The 17451-nt window shown below is 33.5% G+C and overlaps 3 protein-coding genes across 3 annotated transcripts; 1 reads left to right on the forward strand and 2 right to left on the reverse strand.

The window, feature by feature from the left end:
* LOC109356131 (uncharacterized mitochondrial protein AtMg00810-like) lies at positions 5092–5595 on the forward strand. The gene has a single exon (XM_019599468.1). It carries the CDS (start codon positions 5092–5094, stop codon positions 5593–5595), a length of 504 nt encoding a protein of 167 aa, XP_019455013.1.
* Positions 6719–8633, reverse strand: LOC109356362 (bidirectional sugar transporter N3-like). Its single transcript, XM_019599687.1, has 6 exons — positions 8477–8633; positions 8118–8154; positions 7801–8011; positions 7369–7533; positions 7142–7261; positions 6719–7046 (listed from the first exon to the last, which is right to left on the reverse strand). The coding sequence occupies exons 1-6, from the start codon at positions 8520–8522 to the stop codon at positions 6807–6809; spliced, it is 819 nt and encodes a 272-aa protein (XP_019455232.1). The 5' UTR covers positions 8523–8633; the 3' UTR covers positions 6719–6806.
* LOC109357403 (serine/threonine-protein kinase PBS1-like) lies at positions 12646–15714 on the reverse strand. The gene is made up of 6 exons (XM_019601350.1): positions 15628–15714; positions 15268–15495; positions 14910–15115; positions 14613–14802; positions 13277–13668; positions 12646–13171 (listed from the first exon to the last, which is right to left on the reverse strand). The coding sequence occupies exons 2-6, from the start codon at positions 15434–15436 to the stop codon at positions 12722–12724; spliced, it is 1407 nt and encodes a 468-aa protein (XP_019456895.1). The 5' UTR covers positions 15437–15495; positions 15628–15714; the 3' UTR covers positions 12646–12721.

Raw genomic sequence — 17451 nt, forward strand, 5'->3', positions numbered from 1 at the left:
TTGTTTTCTTTGTTAGTGTTGACGTGGCTAACAAACACCACATCAAACTCACTAACATAACTTGTTACTCAATTTGACAACTAAATCAATCTCTTGGTAAAATCAAACATTGTACCTCAAGTCCTACACTCCAAGAAGTTCAATGGAGTCTATATAACCCACTCAATTTCTAAGATTTAAAAACTTATTTAAGCCACACCATCATCCACATCACGACACATGGCAAAAGCTTTACAAAGAAAAAAAGATTTGACTCATAAGATTTAGAAACTTATTTAAGCCATAAAGATTTGACTCATGTTTAGGAAATGAAATCAAATCCATGTAAAATATACAAATATGGTGAATCTTTATTAGTGAGGTTCGCCTTAAATTTCATGAGTCACTAGTACTCAACTTGCCAATACTTTAGTTTATAAAAGTATTACTTTTTTTAAAAATAAATGTAAAAAAAGTTAATATATATACCACATAGAAATATCATTTATGTGTTTAATTTTTTTGTTTTGGGTGAGTTTGAAGAGTGGAGGGCCTCAACTATGTGGTGATTTTTATAAACCCATTGATGTTTGTGTTGATGCATGTGAAGTGGAACAAATTACATCATGCATGTTTGATTTTCATTGACATATATAGGACTACAAGTTAACCCATGTCCAATGGATACTGTTTCCAGAACTAAGGGGTTATATAAATTTAACATTCTCCATAGATGTCAAAGTTGACCCTGGTATTATTTATTTTTATATTTATTATCAATTCTAATGTTAGGCGCATAGAAATGCCTTGAAAGTGGGGTCCTTTGCAATTGTGATGGGAGACTTGAAAATAGGGAAACCCTTAATTTTGAAGGCAAATATTTGTCAACCCGGAAAGCCAAACTTTGCAAAAGGCAAAGGAATAAGGTAGCTGCCACTCCTAAAATAAAGTAAACATGTATTCTTATTTGTATGATTTAAACATTGATTGCATGACTAGTTAAGGTACTTTTTTTTTTTAAACATTGTACATAGTGGGTGTCATGTAGTTGTAGCTGTCATTATAAGATGAAAGACATTGTACCAAGTTATTTTACTTGTTTCATCACGGAAGCTTATTTATTAATCACATGTATATAGGTATCACCCCAAAACTCAATTGAGTCTTTGTTTATCTTCCATCATCACACGAAAACCAAACAAATCCTATAAAAAAATATGATTTGAATTAATCCTATAAAAAAATTTGCCCTATGACACAACCCAATCATGTTCCTCTTTATTCGCTAACACCCGATTTATTTAGTCTTTCATTACTTTCCTTGTTCAATTATTTAACAACGCGAAGCGAGTACAAGAATGAATAAAGGAAAGAGAGTTCAGTATATAGAAAATATGATTTGAATATATACGCTTGAGTATAGAGTGAAAACGAGGCAAGTAAGTGTGACAAGGATTTAGGTTTTATTGCTTTTCAATCTTTTGCTACAAGAATTTCATGAAATGATGAAGCTAATATAGGTGGAAGCCTAGACTCCATATTAGCTAGAGCCTTAAATATACATTTTGAGAGTTTCATGGGATAACATGTGAATGAGTTCCATGAACGAAGGACAAATGAACTTGCTTGAGAAGGGAAAAATGAGAAAAAGGGTCCAAGATGATGATTTCTCGAGATATGCACTAGTGTGGTCGACACTTGGGAGGAGATAAGAAGAATTACGAGGAAGAAATTTATAAATTAAACATACTTATTATAAATCAAGGATATGATTTGCTTGTGACTATTGTGTTAGAATGTAATTCAAAAGGGTAGTTATGTTAGTTTTGGCAACTTGCTATAAATAGAGTTGTGTACCCAACTTAACTAACTAGAATTTCTAGAAATAGAAAGTTCATCAATTGCATTGTTTCATTCCATTCATCATCTCCTTCCTGCTTCTTCTTTCTTTATCTTCTTCATGTTCTAACAAACTGGCATCAAGAGCCACACTCAAACACTCTCCTTCCTTCCTTCCTTCTCATTCCTCTCTCACACTCACTTCACAAAACTCGATGGGACAAACCGGCTTCCCTGCAAACCTTCCCATCCTCGACAGGAAGAACTGGAACAGATGGCGAATCCAAATGTCAACAATTATGGGATTCCAAGAAGTAAACGAGATTGTAGAAGATGGACTTCCAACAATGACAGATTCTTCAACAGAGGCACAAAGAACTCTGTATAAGGAAAGCAAGAAGAAAGATTGCAAAGCCATGTTCTTGCTACATCAATGTGTTGATGAAGAACATTTTGAAAAGATCTCTGAGGCAAGAACATCAAAGGAAGCATGGGAAATTCTTGAGAAGAGCAATGAAGGCGTTGAACAATTGAATAAGGTGAGATTGCAAACCATGAGGATGCAATGTGAGTTGATGCAAATGGAATCTAGTGAAAGAGTTGGACAATTTTTCAACCGAGTCATTAGCCACACCAATGTTATGAAAGCCAGTGGTGAGAAGATGGCAGATTAGGTCATAGTGGAGAAGATCTTAAGAACACTACTCCCCAGATTCGACCATATAATTGTTGCAATTGAGGAGTCCGAGAACATAGAGGAACTGGAAATTGTGGATCTCCAAGGCTCCCTAGAGGCTCATGAACAAAGACTTGTTGAAAGGTCTTTGGAGAAACCTGTTGAACAAGCTCTACAAGCATATACCTCAAGAAGAGGTGGATATGGCAGCAAGAGTGGACAAAGAGGCAGAGAACAAAGAAAAAGTAATCTCAGATTTTCTCAATCCTCGGATCAAGAAAGGGTTGAGTCTGATCAAACAGAACGTGCATCAAGAATGGGTGAATATCATAGATGACAAATCAACAAGAAAATGGTTGATAGGAGGAAGTTGAAATGCTTCAATTGTAATAAAATTGGGCATTTCAATAGTGAATGCCAAACAACTTCAAGTCATGTAGAGAATAGAGGCATGCATCACACTAAGGCTCACTTGGCCAAGAAAGAAAGCATTGAAAGTTTGGATGATGAACTAGTATTGTTGATGATGACTACCAATCATGAGTCAAGCAATAATGACAAATGGTATATAGATTCAGGATACTCAAACCACATGACTAGAAATATGAATTGGCTGGTGAATTTTGATGAGAATGGGAAAAGCAATGTAAGATTTGCAAATACTAGGCTAATCCAAGCAGAAGCGACTAATGATGTCCTGATTTGTAGAAAAGATGGGAAGAATGCAATGATATCTGATGTGCTTTATGTACCAAGCATGAAAAACAACCTACTCAGTTTGGGACAATTGGTAGAAAAAGGATTCTCTGTTCAGATGCATCATGGTGTTTTGGAAATATTTGATGCTACTAAGAAGAAAGTATTGAAGGTTCCTCTTGCAAAAAATAGAACCTTACAAGTCAGCTTAAGAACCATTGAAACTCAGTGCTTATCAGCTACATCACTACCATAAGAATCTTGGCTATGGCACCTAAGGCTAGGTCATTTGAATTTCAGAGACCTGAGTCTATTAAGATCTAAAGATATGGTCAAAGGACTACCACTAATTCATGCCCCTAACAAAGTATGTGATAACTTCCAAATAAGTAAACAACCCAGATCATCATTCACTGCATACACACCTACCAGGGCAAGTGAACTCCTACATGTCATATACTCTTATGTGTGTGGACCTCTTGACACACATTCCCTGGGAGGGAGTAGGTACTTTGTAACCTTTGTGGATGAGTTAAGTAGAAAGCTATGGTTGTATTTGATAAAGGCCAAGAGTGATACCTTCTCAATATTCAAAGAGTTCAAGACCTTAGTAGAGAAACAATTAGAAAAATTCATCAAGATACTAAGGACTGGTGGATGAGGAGAGTATACTTCAAAAGAATTTGAAGAATTATGCAAAGAACAAAGAATTGTGCATGAGGTAACTGCCCCTTATACACCACAACACAATGGAATAGCAGAAAGAAGAAACAGAACCATCTTGAACATGGTTAGAAGTATGCCAAGAGGTAAGGAACTCTCTCATGAATATTGGGGAGAAGCATCAGCCACTGTTGTCTACATACTGAATATGTGTCCAACTAAGAAGCTTGATAGCCAAGTTCCCGAGGAAGCACGGTCAGGGATCAAACCATCTGTGAAACATCTCAGAATTTTTGGATCTTTGTGATATAGACATGTACCAGACCAGAGGAGGAGAAAGCTTGATAACAAGGTTGAGGCTATGATTCGTTTGTGCTACAATTCCACAGGATCATACAAGTTATACAACCCTGATACAAAACATGTAACATTTAGCATGTATGTTTACTTTGATGAGCCAAACTCATGGAAAGGATTGAAGGAAAACCACACACATTTGGAAAAAGTAGACATTGATTGGGAAACTGATGATTCAGTGATACAGGAGGGAAGATTGGACACAACCACATCACCTCAACAAGAAAGAAGCAGATCAACAAGGACAAGAAATCCACCCTCTTGGCTATCAGACTATGTATTGAATCCTGATGATGATGTGAATCAAGAAGGTGACATAGTACAATACATGGCATTGTTTGCTGATGCAGAATCAATAAGCTCTGAAGAAGCAGCATCTAGTAGCACTTGGAGAGCAATCATGCTAGAAGAAATCAAGTCCATTGAAAAGAATAACACATGTGAGTTAGTAGAGTTGCCAGACAAAAAGAAGCCTATAATAGTTAAATGGATCTTTAAGATCAAACTAAAACCTGATGGCTCCATAGTAAAATACAAAGCAAGGCTTGTAGCCAAAGGGTTTATGCAGAAGAAAGGGCTTGATTACTCTGAAGTTTTTGCACCAGTAGCTAGGCTAGAGACAGTGAGACTGATAGTTACTCTAGCTAGCTGGAAGAATTGGACTTTGTGGCAACTAGATGTGAAATCAGCCTTCCTCAACGGCCCTCTAGAGGAATTGGTATATGTCACTCAACCACCTGGCTTTCTCAATAAAGGAAATAAACACAAAGTGCGTAAACTCAACAAGGCACTCTATGGTTTGAAGCGGGCACCTAGAGCATGAAACAAAAGGATTGATAAGTTCCTATCCAACTCCGGTTTTCTGAAATGTGAAGTAGAATATGGGGTGTACACCAAATCAACAAACCAGAACAAGGATACTTATTTGCTTATATGTTGATGACTTGCTCATAACAGGAAGCTGCTCTAAAGGAATTGAAGAGCTAAAAGGAAGCCTAAAAGGGGAATTCGAAATGACAAACCTAGGAAGATTATCATATTTTCTTGGTCTAGAATTTCAACACAGAAATAGAGGCTTGTTCATGCACCAAAAGAAGTACTTGTTGGAGGTCTTGAACATGTTCAACATGATAAATTGTAATCCTTCAGAAACTCCAGCTGAAATGAATCTAAGGCTAGGAAATTGTGAAGAGGAAGAGGTTGCTGATGCAACTGTTTTTTGGCAGATTGTGGGAAGTCTAAGATATATTTGTCATACCAGACCAGAAATTTCATTCAGTGTAGGAGTAACCAGAAGATTCATGAGCAATCCAAAACACTCCCATATGCTTGCAGCCAAGAGAGTTCTAAAGGGTAGTTATGTTAGTTTTGGCAACTTGCTATAAATAGAGTTGTGTATCCAACTTAACTGACTAGAATTTCCAGAAATAGAAAGTTCATCAATTGCATTGTTTCATTCCATTCATCATCTCCTTCCTACTTCTTCTTTCTTTATCTTCTTCATGTTCTAACATATTGGTCCAAACCATACAATTATTTCTCATTTCTTAACATGAGCATATAATCTTTTTTTGTTAGAGATAAAAATCAATTTGATATAAAAACAAATGGACTCTAATTTCAGGTGGAAAACCAATAATAAATCCTCAAACCTTCAACTTTTTATCTTACATAATCTCTTACCCCGACTTCTTTCTTATATCCTTATTTCCTATCACATAGTTAATCACATTTATCAGCTTCTCTTTTCTTCCTATCTCTTACTCTTACACTTCTTTAAAGAGTGGAAGATTATCATTTTTCATAAATCTTGCATGATTGAAGGCTGCCCACCTCACTTCTAAGGAAGCAGGGATCATCACTACCAAGAGGACCATGTTTTCATGTCCCTATCCAATGGTGTATCATAAAATAATATAAAAATATTACTTTACATTTTTATAATTTTTCTCTAACTAAAATAACATATTTTGATTATTTCCGAACACCATCAAAGATACCAATGAAGACAGAAGATCTTCATCCCACTTCTGACGATTGTTCAATGCAAAGGCCTAACGTTGATTAATTGTGAGCTATGTGGACCTGATCTAAAAGTAAAGCCCTTAAAGCTCAAGCCGAACATAATTCTTAAGGGCTAGATAGACCAAGGCTCAAGATTATGGGATAAAAACCCTACCTGGCATACCCAAAAGAAATTAGGAGTAGTTAATTGGGTTCACAAAACAGCATTAGTCCTTCAAGCTAACAATTACTCATTTCTTTAATATGAATGAATAACACAATAAGAAGGCAAGAATGATTAACCCCTTCAGCTCTCTTCCATTATCACCAGAAAGACCATTAGAGTTTCGACACATGTCTGACTTCATTATGTGTTGAACTAGGTAAATTATTTGTATTATTTCTGATGACATAGAAACAAAACGTACAACATTAATTGAACCTAGTAATAATGAAGTTTGTAACATAATATAATGATACATGAATTAATGACTAGCCTATAGAAGTGAATAGAGAAGAAAAGTAGATAGTTATTTGTTGAGTGAAGAAGAATAGAATAGAGGCATTTATTTAGAGTGCGAAGTTGTGATGTTCAAAGCTTTTCTCCATCTTCTTCCAATTTCTTATTATTATTCTTTCCTTCTTCAATATCTTCTTCTTCTTCCTCAATAGGGAACACTACTACTTCACCATTTCCCATTTGGTTCTCTACAACAATGTTTTTATTAACTCTCTCTATTCTTCCCTTCTTTTCATTTTTATTGCCCTTCCTGTAAATGCCATACACCACCATCTGAACTAATCCCAGTGCAAATCCCAACACATTTGGAAGCTACACACATTAACATAGTCAATATTAAAATGAATTACACGTGCTTCATTCATGTTGTTATATGATTATAAATAAATAAATAAATAAATACTTACAGCGATGCATATGTCCTTAAGAAAGAGACCATAACCAAACCACATTATAGCACTTAAAGTGAGTGTAAATGACAAATTGAAGGGCATAAACTCAACACTCTTTGTCCTAACAACTTGTGCCTGCATACCATTTTGCAACAAATTCATTAACAATAAATTCAAACAAGTTGAAAATTCATTAACATATTGAGTTTATAAATATCGAATATGAATATTAATTTACTTACCACTATGCTTAATGGTGCTGCAAACACACTGACTGAAATGGAAACACAAATCCATCCAACAACTTTAACACGTAATGGCCCATCATGCATTGCAAAGAGTGTCACTAACAGGATCAAAGCAAATGACCCCACATTCATTGCCGAAAACAACTTAATTGTTAACTTCTGCAGTTTATATTAATAAACACAAATTTAATATCACAATATATTGGAACGAAACATATATAGATATGGTAGCTCAATTGGATTAACTCAGCAACATGCATGTATAACTTTTATTTAATATTTTACATAACCATATCTAGTCCATGTTTAATGTTACATTTAAGAGTGTTAAAACACTCGATGACTAAGAAATAGTTGTATATATACAATATGAAAATATTTATAACTTTGAATGTGGAATAATAGATAAGTGGTGAATATATATACCTTAGCATTGTTGTCAGCAAAGGTGATGAAGAAGATGATGTAGAAGAACTCAATAAAAGCTCCAAATGAGTTAATAGTAATGAGGAGAAAAGCTCCTTTCTTGAGTAAAGCATAGTAAAGCCAAAGCATTGAACTGAACATTGCAACCAAATAAGGCACTGACTGAAATCCCTCTGTCGATTTCTTCTTGTATATTCTATAAAATGTCACCCTTCAAGGTACAATATATTCATTTTTATTAATAATTTCATTTTTTTTCATTCAAAAATAAAAATAAAATTGTCATTCATTGAGTGGAAGTAACAATTTATACTTACGTTGGAGCCAAGAACACCATGAACGAAATGACATTACCTATGCATCCAAACCAAGGTTAATAGATTAATACCTTTGCTCAATACTATACTAAAGAAATATAAATTATATTAACGAGTAATGCATGCCATATATATATATATATATATGAAAAGAAGATGTAAAGGTATAAGACATAAAAGGTGTAAATGTTCTCTCCCTTGGGTACATGTTAGGCTATTACTACTAATTTTCCAAAATGTTTTAACCACAATGACCCTTTGCAAGATTTAAATTGAAAGAAAATAGTAATGAAAGCACTCATTTGTAACCAAAAAGAAAAAAAGTGAGCAATAGTGATAAATATATATATGTTACGTACCTAGAATGCCAAATGCAAAAGCCAAAGTATCGTGACTAATAGTCATACTCTCTCTCTTTCTTTCTTTTTTGACTTTGGTCAAACACAAGAATTAGGGCAATAGAGAGAGGAACGTTGTTTTTCCTAAGTCCAAACTCAATCCCTTATTCTCATGCAATCACACACTTGACTGGTGAGAATGACTTCACAACCCACTCTCTATATATAGACATACTTGAACAAAGATCAAATAAATTATCAATCACACAAATGTAATGCTAATATATTATGTTGCAAGAAATATAATATCAATTGTGAGGAAATGAACTTTTTAGTTGATTGCATAGCAACCAGTACCACAAAGCCCATTTTAGTGGGTGTTGTTCTGTCATACTAATTAATGATTATTTAGTTAGTCAAAGAACTCCTTTGTAATGCAATTTGAGAATCTATCCACTAATGCGTGACAACTGTTGATTTATGAGTTAAAAAATAAAGGACTATGATTTCAAATAGAGAACCAAAAAGGTCCTCAATGGCTACCAAAGATGAAGGAGGGATACATTGACATTAGTTTAGGTTTCTTACTGTTAATTATGTTACTCCTCAAAAATATGAGAACCTGTTCTTTCCTTTTTATTTTGTGTGGAGGAAATATCCTAAACAAGCATTATTCCATTTCCATATTCTATATATTCTACAACAATCAAAAAAAGATGTAAACTCACAAGATTCTATGTACCAAAAAACAAGAAAGCTCACGATATTCAAATAAAAAATGTTATTATGAAAACCAAACTATAAAAAAATTAGTTGTTTAAATATATGTTGTTTTTCCCTAAACGGTGCTTAGCTTAGAAGGAAAGAAGAGAGGACAGTGAGTGTTACTTAGTTGGCCAAATATACACGGTTGGTTCATTTAATTATTATTTTCATTCAAAATGATCGATCATAACTTTTGTTTTCCACCGTTTGCTTGTTTAAAAGGTACTTAGCATCATGACCACCACGTTGACGCCACAAAGTTTATTTAGGTTTACAAATCTTGCTTTATAACTTTCCAAACTTCTGGTTATCAATAATTGAGAGAAAAGGTACCTAACTAGCAAGGATTAATTTAGGAATAATTAATGTTCCAACCAAAGAACATATTTAAATTGTGTGATTTCAACCTTTACAAGCATGCATGCACTCTTTAATTTCATTCTGTGTGGTCTTTAATGCACAGATTAGTAGTCAAACATAAGTGTTGATACTAGAAGGAATAAAATCTGGGGTTACAACTTAATTGCAACCAAATTTAGTGTGGTAAAAACCGGTTCTTGCCCGTCAGTTCAACCGGTAAACTGATTTTAATATTAGTATGGTGCAATAATTATTCCAGTCATTGAATCATCCCGGTCAAAACCGGCAAAAACCTGTTATAACGGTCGATTTTCAATTGAACCGTACCAGTCATACTCACCGATTTTTATTTAAAATTAATTTTTTAATGAAAATAAAAAAAAATTATTATTTTTTTATTGATTTTTCAACAATATTATATATATATATATCTAATTTCACCGGTATATGGTTTAATTAGTGAACAATTGTTTGAACTGTTATATTATTATATCAGCCCTGACCAATTTGATAACTGGTACGATATTAATAACATTGACCAAACTAGTACTTCCAACCAATGTTGTAAATGACATTTTTGTCGATTAAGAATTGAAATATTAATATTTCATTTTTTTATCAGCAAAAGAAATTTTTTATTTAAAAAGGTACTAGTTACATATGATACAAGAAAAGAAGAAGACGAAAACTAAGAAAGTTATAAATCGATGTTGAGACAAACTATGGGATTAATTATCCAATTGAAATAAAATATGGAGTCTTTACCCCTCTATCTATTCATCCACAGCCACAACTTAACCCTAGTAGATTCTAGAATATGCTGAGAAGAAGGTTTAATCGAGTTAAAGATGAGGTCATTCCTAGAAAGTCATATAGCTCAAGTTGTAACTAGCCAGACGGTCCTCCATGAGCTAGAGATACCCCTCTCTTGAAGAGAGCCTCGAGAGTCGGTAATCTATCATGGAAAAGTCTCCCGACAACTAGTCAATGGTTTTGGGATGGAGTCATCTGACAACTAAGAGATGAGATGAACACTACCTCTTGGCATGATAATTGGTTAGGTTTGGGAAACTCTGGATAGATATAATAGACTATATAATCTCAATTCATCTAAGGCAGCTCTTATTAGCAACCTTGGGTGAAGGTCAGAAGGAGAGTGGAAGTGGACGATTTCTTGGAGAAGACAATCGTTTACTTGGGAACTTGATCTTATTGACAACCTTTTATAAGGTATCCAAAAATGTACTTTCTAAAGACAAACATGACACATGGGGATGGTCACATGATAAATTCAATCAATATTTTGTCAAATATACTTACACGTTCATTCTTAAACAAACTCGCCACCAAATTCTAGAGAATTACCCATGCAACCTTTTATGGGAGTCAAAAGACTTGTTGAAAGTCTTCTTTTGTGTGGATGCTATTTCATGATAGAGTACCAATACTCGAAACCATGATACAAAGGGGGATCATTCTTCCCTCATAAAGTGGACCCTTATGTATACTCTACAAAGAGCAACTTGAATCCTTTCAACACCTTTTTTCAACATGCAGGTTCGCCTATTCAATTTGACAACTACAACTAGCTTGGTTTCGATATTGCCCTGCAAGACACTCCTAGTCACTTCAACATGCATATGGGCCTATCTCCCAAAAAAAAATATAGGAAGCTCTAGAGCATCATTTAATTAATAACAATATGACCCATTTAATTCGCCTAAAACGCATCATATTTAACTCATACATGACATTTACTATACATATTGTCAAATGATTAAAGGTGAAGACATAACCATGGATTGATAAATCTCATAATATTCAATGGCTTATTATGATTGGGCTGCCAACTCACACACATGTCTCATGTATTAGTCTAGATTCTATTCTTTTTGTACTACTCTTTTTTTTTTTTTGTAATCTCTTCTAATCCCTTTGTACATTTGGTACATTCTTAATAAATATCCTTTTCCTAAAATAAATTGCACCCACTGCTTTTGAGATTTGTCTAAGATGACATGGGGATCTCCTCTAATTTTTAAAATGATGTCGACCTTCCATGTGTTACATTTTACGTTGCAAAATAGATTTAAGGGACATAGAAAAATAAATAATTAAGTTAAATTTGAACTCTGAACTTCATCATACAAATTTTTGTATAAATTAAATGTTCCTCGCTTTTTTTCTTTCTAAAAGAACACACCAAGATGGCTCTTTCTTCAAGAGGATCTTCATGAATTTGTTTTATGGAAGAAAAAATGTTGGAATTTTAATATGGCATTCAATGGCTTGTTGACTTTGGATTTTAGAGAACCAAGTGATTTTGTAGGAATTGGTTTTTTTAATATTATTGGCTTGTTAAATTTTATCAAAGTTATCTTTTAAAATTGAATTTCAGTGCAATGTAATTGTAAATCTTCTCTCCTATGTATCGTAGAAGGATCTATTTTATGTAATTGTTTTGGGAAAAGTGCATAAAGTGCTCGAAAAAAGTTATGAAATATGATATGAGCAAAGAGAATATGTCCCTAGACCCTTGGTGACAAATCATGAAGATTGGTTGAGACTATTTTACCCACACAACTCGAATTATAGCATAGAGAGACACAGTGTTATTCAACACTAATTCACATAGATCGTAGGTTTCATCATAAAATAAGGTTTTACCCACACAACTTAAACAAGTTTTCCAACAACTTTATAATAATAGCATAAGGTTATAAACCTAAAACTTATTTGCTTTTAAGAAGATTGGGAAAACAACATTGATTCTCCACGACCACTTTGATAGATTGGTTATAAACATTCTAAATAGATCAAATTGACATTTTGGCATCCACTGCTTGCTGCAATTTGAAAAACTTCAGGGTGCTATAACCATGACTAGTTCCAAAAAAAATGTACACTCTCCATTATGCTTCTGTTCACAATGTATATAAAGTACCCAAAGGAAAATTGGAGAGAAAATTGTTCATTTATGTTGTGGCCATAGCAATAAATGGCAGCTAAACAGTTCTAAACTAATTATAATCCAGTATGTTGCCAAAATGGCAGACTAGATTTCATAGCCGCAAAACATTTAATTTACGCAACCAATATATAGAATATGGTGCTGCTGAGATTTTCAGAAAAAAAAAGAAACTAGGTATTAGAATCATTAAAATTGCCTGGTGGTGCACTTTGTCGCCTTTTCTCTCTCAAGTTCTCTCCCCACAACTTGGCTTCAGCCACGGCACGTTCTCTATCTATCATCCTTGCAGTTTCTCGCGGGGAGTCATCTTTCTCAGATCCTTCCAAGTCCCATTTGAGTCCAGATCCACCAGCTTCATCGTTCTTCAGTATTCGTCCGCCTTTATCGTCTTTATTCCTTTTATCATCGCCACTGGATCCCTTAGGGTCATATGCCTGGCTAGCCAGATAAGAGAGGGCCGTCACCACATCTCCAATCAGAGGGCGTGCAGCAGCCGATTCCTGGATACACATCGATGCCACAGCAAGAGCCTGATAAAGACCTCGCATGGGTAACCGCCCATGCAGCTTCGGATCAGCCAACTTTGATAACTTCCTGCGGTCGTTAATCAGCGGACATGCCTGTTCAAACATATACAAAAATTATTACCTCCCCATTTTAATGTACAAGAGTCCATGCATGCCAGAGTAAGTAAAATGACAACAGAAAAAAGAATAGAGGACAACCCAAGAGACAAGATTTTGTTCTCCATGGGGTTGGTTGCTATCAATTGCTTTCCGGCCAGTAATCAGCTCTAACAAAACGACACCAAAGCTATATACATCAGACTTCACAGTCAGTTGTCCAGTCATAGCATACTCAGGAGCACAATAACCATAAGTTCCCATGACACGGGTAGAAACATGGGACTTGTCACCGACAGGACCAAGCTTTGCAAGACCAAAATCAGAAAGCTTTGGGTGAAATCCTTCATCAAGTAATATATTAGCCGACTTTAAGTCCCTATAAATGACAGGAGGATTTGCCTTGTCATGCAGGTATTCTAATCCTTTTGCAGCACCAGCAGCTATTTTCATCCTAGTGTTCCAATCTAGCGGTTCCTTATCAGGAGGAAGGTCTGCAAAAAAGTAAACATAAAATGATTGAACATCATATGTTATTATGAAAATCGCATTATGCAAAACAGTATAAGTAGGCAATAGTACAGCTGTACCAGACATAGCACTGTGATAGCTATTTTATTCTTCTCTCTCCTTCCCTCTTGAAAAAGCTAACATGATGCATTACTCTAATCTAACATGATGCTTTACAATTTTGTTGACGAAATTGTAATCTCAGGTTTATGATCAAGCTATCTTGTTGCAATCTCAACATACAATGTGGAACTCTTAACAGCTAAAGTCATATGCATTATTTAGAGGCAAAGCATGGAACAAATAAATTTAAATTACATACATACTGAGCATTGGTGTTCCCATACAAGGGCAAGAAACACGGGCACAACCGTTTATTACTATAATTAAGTTCAAGACAAAAGGACTTTAAAGATTTAAAATCACAAACAGTGATTTTTTTCTTATCACCTATAAGTAGATATGTAGGAAAGAACAAGCTACATGTATCATAGAGAACATATGTTGGTCGATAATAACTTACCCTGCAAGAACAACTCATTCACTAACATGAAAAATGATTCTACAAGAGAAAATCAAGTGTTCAAGAATACAATGACCATTATCAGAATTTAATTTCACTTCATTATTTGCTCGATGATATTCAATAACATTCCACTTTATCCCAAAACACATAGTAGTCATTAAAATGTTACCAATTTACCAAAACTTCAACAGTGATGATAAATTACGCAACATGTCATTAAGTCTTTGCGCAGAAATGCAAAGTTCTAATATTGTCCTTCCTTGCATGCATACTGTATAATAGCTTCGAAAATAATGTCGATGCTTCAATTTTTCAAAAAACATTAGCTACTGGATTTGGGGTTCAGAATATTTCCAGAAGAAAACAAAGAAAATTCAGGAAAGAAGCACAACGGGATCATACCGTGAAGGTGGTCTTCCAATGATCCCAATGGCATAAATTCATATACAAGAAGGCGTTGGTCCCCATCCGCACAGTATCCAATCAGATTCACAAGATTAGTATGATGTAACAGGCTGAGCATGAGAACCTCCACGAGGAATTCACGATTACCCTGAAGACCATTTCGGTCTAACTGTTTAACAGCAACAATCTGCAAAGAAGGTAAATGAACATCAGTGACAAACGGCCCGGATTCTTCCTCATTTCTTAACGAAATAACAAGAGGATGTCATCGACGATCAAGTCACTTCATTTTACCTGATTAGTGCTTTCCAGCCACCCTTTATACACACATCCAAAACCACCTTCCCCTATAAAGGACTCTGGCCTGAAGTTTTTGGTTGCGGCTGCAAGTTCACGGTAAGTAAAAGTTTGAGCAGCAATCTGGACACCAGGTATATGAATAGCATTAGGAGCAGGCTCTTCCCTTTTCGAATCCCGATTAGTTCTAGATTGTGATTTGTCTGTTCATACAATTCAAAATAATACACCAACACAAATAATTATAACCAGATAGAATAATTCAATAATAAATGACAATTGAGATCAAGTGATAGAGATTCATATTTAATAATCTAATCAGATTGAATAGATTAAATTAAAAATAAAAACAAACCAGAGGGCATTCTGGAAATATGAGGAGGAGTAGGAGGTTGGTGTTTGCGAAGATTATGATTGGTTTGTTGTTGTTGTTGTTGTTGTTGTTGCTGGTGCTGATATTGCTGCTCAGAATGAGTATTGAGCTTCTCATCTTCCAACGATTCAAAACATGAAAAGCAACCCATTTTATTTGACACAGAGAAATAACCAAAGATTGAAGCTTTATGGATTGGGAATTGAAATTCTGTAAAAGAAAAATATGATAATTGGTACTCTGCGTATAAATACAGCAATGAATAAAAAATGAATAATCTGAAAGAAGAAAGAAAGGAAGAAATTGAAAAGAAAAGAAAAGAAAAGAAAAGATTGATGATACCCAGAAGAAGAAGAAAGACGGCAGTAACTGTAGAAGTTGTTGAAATATTAAGAGATTATTACAATTTCCACATTCAATCGTGGATTCAAGTATTCAACCCAACCCAAACAATTTTCACACTTTTAACATTTATTATTAAATAATACATACAAATTTATGCCAAACCCTTCAATCATCCTTTAATTCTCTCATAGTTACTCTTTTTGTCTTCACTACATTTTTGAATTCCCATCTTTCCATTCTAATGGCTACCCACATTGGGTCTTGTGTATCCGTTCTTAATTCATGTCATATTATGTTCAACTAATAATTTTAATTTTGTTTTATGTTTGTTTTAGTAAAATGAGTTATGTTTAATTAAAAAAATTATAGTGTTTTTTTTGTTACAAAAAATTTATAGTATTTAAATTAGATTTCTTTGTAATTTTTTAGTATTTTCTCATAGGAATATAGAGAATAAACATAAAATAATTGTATGAGTTTCGTATATTTATTTTAATTTTTTCTAAACTTTTGAGTACTCGTGGACTCGTTGGGATTTGGCTCAAGTTTATTCATGCACGACCTAGCAAGGACGAATCTAAATATGAATGAATGAGAAGAGTCAAGGTACTGAACTACTCGAATCCATCCACACACATTGTAATCACAACATACATCAACAACAAAAATTAAGATAACAAAATCAACATAAAGGATCGACTCCATTGTCTCCTATTTAGTTCATAAACTAAAATAAAAGTCAAACCGAAGATAATTACACTATGAGCTTTTGGCGGCAAAACTAACATATAACTGTGAACATGTACTGTGTAATTGTGAACTTGTAGACGTGAATTTGTAGTTATGACGATAATTAAAAGCTTATAGTTGTTTAAGTAATTTATTAACGGATCAGGGAACTAATGACATATATTATTTATCAAGTATTTTTTTTTAGTTTTTTAATTACATTGTAATTTTTAATTGAAATAATTGTATATAGATAATTAAATAAACAAATAGTGATTTTTTAAAATTATTATTAATTTTATAATTAAATAAATATTAGGAATTTGGTAAGATTATTAATTATTTTATAATTATTTTATTAATTTAATTATCTACCTAATTTTGTAAAGTTATTAGTAAATATACATATATATATATATATATATATATATATATTTAATTATACATAGAGTAAATACTCATTTTATTTCCTTATATTTTTCGGCTTTACCAGTTTAGTCCTTCAAAAAAGAAAAGACCTAAAATGGTCCCAAAAAATTCAAATGTAGGTCAAAATAGTCCTTTTTAACATGTTTTATAACACTTGGCAGAGATTAATTTGACCCAAAAATGATTATTTTAACTTGCATTTGAAATTTCTGGGGACCATTTTAGGTCTTTTCTTTGTTAAATGACTAAACTTGTAAAATCGAAAAATATAAGGGACTAAAATGAACATTAACTCTTATATAACTATTAGTAAGTATTTTAGTGTTAAGTAATTAGTGCAATTTGATAGATTTCAACATGGTAAAACTAACTAATAAATTAGTGAAGGCTCCTATAGTTTTTGAAAAGTAAAAATCAATTTTTAAATGCTACAAACTTCTTTTTAAAAATCGAGAAGCCCCATCTATAAATAATTACTAATAAACTTACCAAATTAATAATATTTTTTAATTATAAAATTTCTAGTACCTTACTGAATTACTAATAATTATTTATTTATTTAACTATCTACATATTTAATTACTTTCATTAATAAATATAAATTAATATATAGCTTAACAAATAGTAAAAGAGAAGAACAAAAAAATAATAATAAAAAAAGAG

This window comes from Lupinus angustifolius, chromosome LG09, assembly GCF_001865875.1.
Source record: "Lupinus angustifolius cultivar Tanjil chromosome LG09, LupAngTanjil_v1.0, whole genome shotgun sequence".
NCBI lineage: Eukaryota > Viridiplantae > Streptophyta > Magnoliopsida > Fabales > Fabaceae > Lupinus > Lupinus angustifolius.

Excerpts from the sequence above, each read along its gene's own strand:
- LOC109356362 (XM_019599687.1), bottom strand. The coding sequence starts at position 8,522 with ATGACTATTAGTCACGATACTTTGGCTTTTGCATTTGGCATTCTAG. Across the intron at positions 7,534-7,800 it reads TTGCTGACAACAATGCTAAG|AAGTTAACAATTAAGTTGTT; the intron begins GTATATATATTC and ends TATAAACTGCAG. Across the intron at positions 7,047-7,141 it reads TTAAGGACATATGCATCGCT|CTTCCAAATGTGTTGGGATT; the intron begins GTAAGTATTTAT and ends TAATGTGTGTAG.
- LOC109356131 (XM_019599468.1), top strand. The coding sequence starts at position 5,092 with ATGGGGTGTACACCAAATCAACAAACCAGAACAAGGATACTTATTTGC.
- LOC109357403 (XM_019601350.1), bottom strand. The coding sequence starts at position 15,436 with ATGGGTTGCTTTTCATGTTTTGAATCGTTGGAAGATGAGAAGCTCAAT. Across the intron at positions 14,803-14,909 it reads GGCTGGAAAGCACTAATCAG|ATTGTTGCTGTTAAACAGTT; the intron begins GTAAAATGAAGT and ends CCTTCTTTGCAG. Across the intron at positions 13,669-14,612 it reads ATTGGAAGACCACCTTCACG|ACCTTCCTCCTGATAAGGAA; the intron begins GTATGATCCCGT and ends ACTTTTTTGCAG.